This window comes from Drosophila miranda, chromosome 2, assembly GCF_003369915.1.
Source record: "Drosophila miranda strain MSH22 chromosome 2, D.miranda_PacBio2.1, whole genome shotgun sequence".
NCBI lineage: Eukaryota > Metazoa > Arthropoda > Insecta > Diptera > Drosophilidae > Drosophila > Drosophila miranda.
The window spans coordinates 20871367-20881525 of NC_046675.1; the positions used below are offsets into that span (position 1 = coordinate 20871367).

Genomic DNA, 10159 nt, shown 5'->3' on the forward strand with positions numbered 1-10159 from the left:
ACAGATAAGAGCGCTGCTGGGGGAAGGATGTACTCAGGATGTGTGGCACAAGTGTTTGCCGAAAGAGTGTGTCGAGTGCAATCATCACAATAAGAGAACAAACCCCAGACAATGGGTGAGTGAGGAAAGTGTCTGAAGTGTTGATGGTTGCTGAGGAGTCGAGTCTTACTTACAGAAACAGATTTACCGAAAGCTTGACGAGGCATGCAGATGGATTTTCCCCCCACAAAGATCCCAAATATAACACAATACTCTGATATGTTTTTGTATAATTTTTATGAATTTATTTATATTTCTGTTGGTATTCTTCTGCTGGCCATTTACGACATCGACATCCTCCCAATATACACACATGAATATGGTTATTTTTCATTTTTCACAACTTGACATACTTTTCCATTCAATTATTATTACAATTTGATCAGTATTCATCCAAATATTTACAGGGTATTAACGCTGTTAGCATTTTGAGAATTTTTTCTATACGGGTTACATTTAATTAGGTTTCTTTTCGCTTTCATTATTTGCTAATTGTTATCAATAAAGTTGAGTTTTTGTTTGCAATTTCCATCAGCAATCAAAAATTGTGGAATTCTCAATAAGTTGTTCTTTTTATTTTTGTTTTTCCTCTTGTTAAACATTAAATTATCGTAGTAATTAAATAGTAATAATATATATATATGTAATTTAATTTTATTTTTGATCACATGTGTTATTTTTGCCTTTACTTTGTTGCGCCCATCCCCATCGCCTGGCTTAAACTTTAAATATGTTTCGTATTTTTTGGTAACCAAAAAAAGGTTGGATCTAATCTATTAGTTGAGCTGCAAAAATTTGTTCAAAGGTTACTTTTCGTTACCCTCCCAACCCCACCCCCACAAAAACCCAACTCGAAATCTTTGATGACTAAATTAAAACAAAATATTTAAATATACATATCTATATACTCGTATGAGAGTGTTTGTCCTTTTTTTTATTGGTTTCTATATGCGTTTAATGGTTCTTGAACAAACTTTTCTTCTCATATGCTGGCTATACAATTGTCGTTATATATTATTTCATGCTTAATGGGTTTTCCTTGTGAACTTATTCGCAATTTTGGCGGGTTGAATTTTGTATGGATCTATTAATTATACAATATGTTTTTTACCATCATCATTTTTCCGTTTTTCCTTTGCAGCGCAACGCTTTGCTTTATTTGAATATTGATTAAAAGATTGGCATTTAAGCCTTACAAATTGCCAAATGATGCAAAAAATGTGGTTACATTCAATGCGTGCATTGAATAACTTTCATTTTGTTTTTTTGTTTTTGGTTTTTTGTTTTTTGGCTTTTCTCATTTATATATTTGCTGTATTTTTTCATATAAATAAAAACCTTTGCTAATTAAATGTTTAATGTTAATTAACTTATTAAATGGAAATTTCATTTAGGTTAATAACAAAATTAAAAACGCTTTAAACGAATAACGTTGTAATTAAACCTTTTTGAATACATATTCGCCGGGCTAATGAAAGCGGCTCAGTGGCTGAGATTAATGAGCCCGATTCGTAAATCGGAATCGTGTCAATCTCTCCAACCCACTGGTCCATGGCCACTGGCCCGGCAACAATGTATATAAAACTGTAACAGGTATTTTTTATGTATTAACTATTAGCTATTTCTTTTTCCTTTTGATAAACTTTAATAACTTTTTCATAGAAAAAATACTTCCTGAAAAATTAGATTTTCCTCTTGACTTTTCGGGGATCAGCTTTGGTTTTTTGGTTTCCCGTTTTTACTTTGTATCGGATTTATTAATTTGGGGCTAACTGTGCTTTACTTTAGCTATTATAGGGATTACTTTTTTCCTAGCTTTTGTGTGCTGTTTTTCCAGGCTTTTTCCTGGTTTTTTCTTTAGTTATCTTTTTCCACTCTTTCCGCTGACACTGCCTGACTTAGAGCTAGAGATAAAAATAAACATGGCAATGATATTTACACAATGTTGGCGGATCTGGGGGTGGGAGGGACAGAGGTGGATAGGGTTGGGGTTGGGGGTGCAGTGGTATGTGGCATGTGGCAGTCTCTGCTTGCCACTTTGTATTTGTTTATGGGCGATGCCAGCTGCGCACAAAGTTGTCTGGCAGCGGCGGGCACCAGCTGGCCAACACTGCCCCAGGTCTGAGCGATTGAAAAATGTCTGAGTATCTGTGTATGACTGAGTGTGTCCGCGTTGCCTACACACACACATAGACAAGCAAACAATACTCAACAAATAAAACACGAACAAAAAACAAAAACAAAAAACGAAGAAAAACTTTGTCAATTAACCTAAAACAAGTTTCACTTTACAACACGTACGCTTGACATAATTTTTTGCTATTCTCTCGCCGCGGGAGATTCGCTCTATTTGTATATGTGTGTATATGTGTACGTATATGTATGTGGATGAATATATGTATATGTGTGAATGGGGGATGAACTTTACATATGAAGAAATTATCACGTTCTTGGTCCTTGATAACGACAATAGGATCTGCCCATAATGTCTTCGGCTGGAATTGACTGATCAATGGGTGGCACCCGCAGGAGTTCCATTTGATCACGCACCTAAAACGACAGAGAAAATACGGGGTTTTCCGTTGGTTAAAACTCAATCAGCAATTATCCGAGTTTGCGTGTGTGTGTGTGTCAGCCAACAGCTGCATTTGATTGATGAAAATTGATTGCATACGCGAAGGAGTCCAAGGAGCCGAAGGAGCTGTGCCATTGCTGGCACAACTTACAAAAGTTATTTAGCGTAATTGCCAAAGTTTTGTTTGCATTTTCAAATGCTAAAATGATTTCTTGAAAGGGCTTGGGTATCCTTATACTGCATATGGCATTATTATAGTCCATAAATTTTGAGCCGAGGCGTTTTCGTAATGAATTTCTGAGATTAAAGTATACGTTGACGTAAGTCAGTGGCTATTAGGGAAATTACAAAATCGATGGGGCTCCGAAAAGGTTTTTGCAAGAATGGTGCCATGGAATCCTTTGGTTCTAAAGTTTATCAAGCACCCCCAGTGTAAAGACAGACCAATGACGGAATTTTCTTATGAACTATGAGTTTGGAAAAGTCTAGAATTTGGGTGTGGAGTTGTTGCTGGAACCAGACAAAATATTGATGCCATTATATTGTATTAAATTTATTTAATACTTAAAATAAATATATTTCACATTTGAATTATATATTTTCATATATAATATAATTTATATTTCGATTGAATATGGGTGTGCTTCTTTTTACTATGCCATTTTTCTATCAGTGTAAACAGTCGTGTAAGTTGACTAAGCCTGAAGGTAAGTCTATATTTTTTAGAAATTATCATGGAATTGGCTGTCTCTCAGAAGCTATAATAAAATAATTTACCCATTTTTTTTCACTTAAAAAGATTCAAAACATGCTTAAATCTTCCTAAAGCTTAACTTCTATGATGCCCATTCCTTATTTTTATATCTTTTCCCCTTAAATGGCAATAATATGTAGAGTTAAATATTCATAAAGAAACATTCTTGCTCACTCCGCCACTCTCACACATACTAAAGACTTAAAGGAAAACCCTTAGTTGCGTCCCTGGAAAAGTTTGGAGCACATTTAATGCCACAAGCCGAAAAAAGGAGGAAAAAACGAAATAAAATGAGAGAAAATGTTTTGTTTTCAACACCAAACACCTTTTGAGGCAACCACCGCCCACCAGTGGGAGGTGATGATGGCGACGATGGGGCAGTGGCAGTGGAAAGGCTGTGTTGGACTGGGCCCGAGTTTGGGGCTCGTCCCACTTCCTGTGTTTTGTTTGCCATACAACAATCGAATTTACGACTTTTTTATGAGGCTTTATGTGCGCCCTGCCACACAAACAACAATAAAACGTCAGCTTTGGCTCAGTCATTGCACTTTGTGTGCAGTCCTAGGCCCGACCCTCTGCCTACCCCTCCCACTCACAGCAGTGGGAACTTTTGTGCCTTTTGCCTTTTGGCTAGACTCTTCCGGCCTTTGAGCCGCGTTCTATGCCCCTGTGTACCCCACTCTACAAGTATTTCTATACAAATGAAAAGCACAGTTCCACAGTTACAGTTTGAGTGAAAAGTTCAAAGCGTAAAATGAATGTTGAAGAGTGCCCGGCTCTACCCCTGTAGCCCGAACCCAAAGCCAAATCAATTGTAAGAAGGTCAGGCTCAGACACTCTCGCACTCATACACACAAGAAGGGGTGGGGGTGGGTGTGCTTGTCTGTTCTTAGAGAAAGAGATCCCCACACAAGGCTGGCAAAAGATATTTAAATGAATTTGTCTCGCACAAATTGCTGCCATTTGCCGGGGACATTTGCCCATGGCCCATCACCCATCACCCCGGACCAGGCCAAAACCGAAGCCGAAGCCGAAGCGGGAGCTAGAGTCTCCGCTGCCGCCACTAGGGCGATGTGTCGTGCCAAATGCTGTTCTCCGCTCTCGCATTAGATATAAAAGGCTAAAATAAAAGATACATTTACACAGACACAAGCAGCTGGAAGGGCTGCTGCTCTTGGTGATGGTATGGGATGGGGGCGAAATCCTTGGCTTTTCTGCCGCTGCCTCTCTGCTGCTTTTGTGTAGATAAAAACTGGCGTCAAGAAAATTATCATGTTCATGGGCTATGGGCTATGGGCTCTCCAGTGCCCTACCAGTGCCCGCTTCCACCCACAAATTTGTGGCAATTGCTGTTTGTCTTTAAGGTCCTTGGGAATGTGTTCTCGAAACCCGTTTTTGTTCTGAAACGGGGGGAAAATTCGGCCTACGACTTCCGTTAGTGTTTAAATTTTTCATAATTTATTGGCTCATAAAATTCTCCCCCTAAAAGATGGAAATGTGTCATAAAAAATTGATTTCCTTATGGCCATTGAATGGCTCTCGAAAACTATGGGGAAACTCGGAGGATATATCGTGCAATTAAGGCGAAAATGTTTACTGGAATGCCCCCCGAGTACGTGTCCAGCTTGAAAAGGTATGTGTGTGTGTGTGTATGGTGGTGCGCTTGTGTGCTAGATGGCAATCATTAAAATGGCCTTTTGCCTAATTTCTATGACTTGCTTAATTATCACAGCCATGACCGAGTCCCCGGTCCAAATCCCCTGTGTACACAGAGAGAGCGACCCAGAGACCCCGAAAACAGCATTAAGCTTCTAATAATTGAACATTTGACCCGCTTTTCGTTATTATTTAATTGCATTACGAGCCAGGCGACACTGGCTGCGCCCCTAAGTAGGCAACAATAAATTTCATGCCAGCTCCAGTTCAATGAACTCCATAGCCTGAGACTTGGTCAGATGCAAAGCCAAAACAAAAGCAAATGTCATTCGGATATATATTATATGGCTCTCTGGCTTAATCCTCGGGGCTCTGGGCTTTTGGCCAAAGATAAAAGGCGGTTGGGTAACGTTTTTAATTACTTTTTACCACACACACAAAAAAAAGGGCAAGTACTGGAATACAGAAAATAAAAAGTACAGAAACAAACAGAAACGTATTAAAATACAATTCTTAATGAGTATTATGGCCATGTAATAAACAGCAGTAAATATATATATATATATATATATATGTACGAGTATGTGACTCTATATGGTTGTCTGCTGAGTGCAAAACGCCATAAAAACTCGGGACGATTTTAATCAGACCACGCTGCAAGTAAGGCTATACTTTTGCCGGCCCCCTTTTGTCCAGTACTATTATGGGGTAAGTGCGAATTGTAATCACAGACGGACACTAAGTATTCCCTGCTTTTTATCCGAGTATATAGTATACACCCCGAACTAAAACTAATTACAATGTAGCGGCTGGGAGGGGGAGGAGGCTCTGAGAATATGATTAAAGTTTGCCCGGTCTCTCGCAGTCTCTCGGAGTCCGAGTAGAGACAAGGGCTAAATTAAAAAATGCTGCGGCGGCATCTCTTTCTCAACTTGTGCCAAAGGAGGTTTTTATAATCAGCAAAAGCAATAAAAGCGACGACCACGACGACCAGTATCGTTCAAGAGGGCGTATGATTTATACTTGTTATTAAATCTTTAAATTGGTTTTGGGAACCAAAGGAACAAACTTGACAGAGCGTCCGAGATTCGAAATGAGAATAATTTAACTATTTTGATTTAGAGAACAGAGATTTTATAGAGCACAAGGAGGCGACTCTAGTCAAGATGAATTCGAGAAGAGAATTTTCCCCAAGCCATTTTGCCCGTACATATGCTCGGGGCACGCATTCTAAGTATTTCTTATGCACATTTTCCTTTAATTTATAATTCAATTAGCCCATCAAAAGAGAGAGTACCAATCTCCTCACATGAGACAGCTGAAGTGCCTGTCTGCATCGTTTAGCCAAGCATCTAGCCATAGCCATCCCATCGATGCAACGAAGCATCCATCCAAGCATTCGACTGAAAAACAAACCCACTTGCCAGCCTTTGAGTGGTACTAACCTCCACTCGAATGGCATTCAATGCAAGAGGAGTAACTTCCTCAAAAGAGGGGCTTTGGTCCCAGTCCCGTATTGATCTAAATTGAATGCTGCTTGAAGCCTGGAGTGCATAGACATAGACAGCTCCTGCGAAAAGAAACAGAATGGCAAAAACCAATCCCATTCCCTGTACTCTTTACTCTGGGCTTTATGTGAGTATATGGGACTCGTAGTATCCTCCAGTATCCTTGGAGCAGACGGCAAACAAGCTGACCGCATCCTGCAAACAAACTGCAGATTCTGCTTCTACTGTTGAGGCGCCGGCTGTTGCTTCAACTCTCCTGCTGTTCCTGCTGTTCATGCTGGCTGGTCATGCCTCGTGTATAAATATCGGAATAAGCATTTGAAAATCCTTTTAAAATTATTTCACAACTTGCGTCTTTTCGACGCCAGAGCCAATGTCCTGCCAGTGCTAGCTCCAGCTCCTCCGCCTTTCAACTTCTGGTTTTGCTGGTGCTGCTGCTTCTGCTTCCATTCCAAGTATGTGCAAATTCCATTGCAAAGCCACATTATTCCTTTTATCCTTGTGAAAGGAATTTTCCAACTGTAATAACAACCGTGGGTGAGGTGGGGTGGGGTTTCTAGCAATGTCCTTTTCCAGCTCCTTTGTTTGTTTGCTGGCTGAGAAATGTGTGTTAGTTTGCAGCACTGGCACTGGCTTCGGACTCTAAGTCGGTCAGGTACGCGTCTGACACTAAACAGCACTAAAGAAAACACAGCAAAGGACAGAGAGATCCCAGAAGGAATAACCTCAAGAAATCTACACTATATTTGATGATATAATCTAGCAATCAAGAGTAGCCATCCTATATAATGTCATATGATTAGAAAATCCACTCTCTTTAGTCAGTCAAAGAACTTTCTTGGAAACATTTTTTGAGTCTCTGCGGCAGAGTATCTACACATTCCTCAGAGGCCAAAACGATGAACAATTGAAAAATACCACAGAGAAAAAAGTGAAAAATTTTCTCAAAAGTTCTCCCCAGCTTGTTTGCTGCTGGACACTCACCGCTTCGACTTCCTTGAATACACGTATTAGATTCCTGCCAGCCAACTTGGCAATATCCTCCTCTGACCATTTATCAGACTCGAGTAGAGCAGCAAAAAGATGCGGATATTTGGACACATCCTCCAGTCCTTTGGGCACTCTGCAACAAAGGGGAAGAAAGGGACACGAACCATAATTCGCCAAATGGAATGAAATGTAATTGAAGTACATATGTATGTGGGGAGCCGTATAGCTGAAAAGTACTCACAAGTTGACTCCATCGTAGCCAGCACCAATGCCCACATGATCGATGCCAGCCACCTCCCTTATGTGGTTGATATGCGCTGAAAGGAGCAGAGCAGTTTAAAGATTAATGTTTCCCTTTTTGAACCAGAACCAGAAACCAGAACCCAAACAGAAGCCCAACCTACCAACAACATCGTGCAGTGTTGCCTGTCCCGAGCAGCTGACGAAATGTGGATAAAAGGCGACCATAACCAGACCGCCATTTATTGCCTGCCAGTGGGATAGAAGGGACAGGATTAATGCTCTCTGCAAAGATTAATGCCTCCTTAATGGACTTACAATGCGTTGCAGGACATGATCGGGCACATTGCGGGAACTGTTGCAGATGGCATGCGCCGAGGAGTGCGAAAAGATGAGCGGCGCCCTAGAGGCGGCCAAAGCATCCAGCATGGTTGGCACCGACACATGCGACAGATCAACAATCATCCCAAGACGATTCATCTCCTTGACCACCAACTAAAAGAGAAATATTCGGAGTTATTTCACAGCTATTTCTAGCGTAATACGACTAGTAGTTGGATGGTCTGACCTTGCCGAACTGCGAGAGTCCGCCAATGTGTGGATACTTCCCGGGCTCGTCAACTTTGCAGCAGTCCGCCCTGATATCAAAGAAAGGAGAGGATCATTTGGTAATCATTTGAACACTTAGACATTTATGGACCCTTACCAAGGTGTATTGCAGGTGTGTGTGAGAGTCAAGTATCGTGCGCCGAGCTGATAGAACATCCGCAGGACACTCAGACTGGTGCCGATGGCATGTCCACCCTCCACCCCTATCAGGCTGGCGATCTTCCCCGTGCGATGTGTCTGCTCGATGCCCGTGGCCGTCGTCACAAGAGCCATGTGATGAGGATAAAGCTGCACCAGGCGCCGGATGAGATCGATTTGCTCCAGTGTCAGCTGCACGGCATCCAGATGCTGCGACGAACAGGGGGCGTAGGCTGACCAGAATTGTGCCGAGACCATGCCCTCCTTGAGGCGGCGCAGGTCTGTGTGGCTCCAGGCACTCGACGACCAGGGAGCCAGTTCCCGGAGATCGCCACCGAAGTGGAAGTCCTTTAGCTGATTCTTGAGGAACTTGCGTATGTTCCAGGGCAGATCGTTGTGGCCGTCGATGAGGGGCACCTCCTTCAGGACATTCCGGACGCGTTGCATGCGATAGTCGAAATCGTCGCTGGCCTTGGCGTTGCCGCTGGCGCTGGCCGCGGCCCCGGCCGAGCATTTCAGGATGGGCAGGACGAGCGGGAAGTAAACGAAGGTCAGACAGTTGAGGCCACAAAGCACGAAGCCCTTTGGCAGCTTCCGTGATTTCATTGCCCCTCAAGGAGCGCGGCGCTCTAACAGTAGAGCCCAGAAGCCGCCGCAGCACTCACATTGATGGTGTTCCACCGCGTTCTAGCTACAAAACCAAAAAAAAGCCAAAAGAGAAAAGGGGTGAGAGAGAGGGGGAGAAAAATTGAGAATTCAATGGAGAGGATAAGACTTAGTCTATTGCTTGTGCGGGTGTGGCGTGATTGAGCTATTGAAAGTTGTTGGCAAACAAATGTCATAAATATAACGCCCACGGCCCTGCTTCTAAATAAGCCCGATACCGCCCCAAATCCAACCCCAATTCCAATCCTCGCCACAGCCACAGCCACCCCACGCAAACATAAATAAAACTTTTCATATTTATTTCAGAGCCCAACTTCAAATCGAAATCGCGCACAAAATGCATAAAATGCACAATAAAAATGCAAAATTATTTATAGCAAAGTTTCCACTTCGCTCCGGTCTGTTCCAAACCTGAAAAAAAGAGAAATCATAGAAAATTTAAATAGTTTTCCCCCCACCGTTTGGGCCAGTCCAGAAAAAGATCCAAAGAAATACTTTATCCATGGAAATTTCGTTTTGTTTGTTTGACATAAAGTTTTTCCTGGGCCCGGCAGGTGGTAAAGAGAAAAAAGAGAGAGAGAGAGAGAGGGAGAAAAGGTCTAAGCATTTCCCGAAGAAATTGAACTATCGCCTCGTATGTGGGCGGAGACTTGGCCAAAGTTTATTGGGGTAGGGAAGGAGGCAAATATTTATATATTCCTTGTCACAGAAAGTGAAATTAAAGTTTCTACACCAAAACAGAAAAACTAAACTAAACTACTTTAATAGTTTTCAACGCATAAGTCAGCCTGGAAGTCGAGAAAGGTAATGGCCAAAAATGAAATGGTAAACTGAGCAGATGAAAATGTTAGCCAACTTGTGCCCATGTCCCACAAGTAATGCGATTTTTTTGGTGCGCTTCGAGTTAGAAAACAAAGCCTATTTGGGGCAAAGTTTTGGGTTAATACATAAAAAATGCTCATTCCACTGTATACTTTATAGATA

General features: G+C 41.8%; 1 protein-coding gene across 1 annotated transcript; it reads right to left on the minus strand.

Moving 5' to 3' along the window:
- Positions 1-259: 259 nt before the first annotated feature.
- On the minus strand, positions 260-9138 carry LOC108156485 (dipeptidase 1). Its single transcript, XM_033388776.1, has 7 exons — positions 8469-9138; positions 8331-8400; positions 8081-8257; positions 7927-8011; positions 7764-7839; positions 7517-7655; positions 260-2589 (listed from the first exon to the last, which is right to left on the minus strand). The coding sequence occupies exons 1-7, from the start codon at positions 9113-9115 to the stop codon at positions 2482-2484; spliced, it is 1302 nt and encodes a 433-aa protein (XP_033244667.1). The 5' UTR covers positions 9116-9138; the 3' UTR covers positions 260-2481.
- Between the last annotated feature and the right edge of the window lie 1021 nt (positions 9139-10159).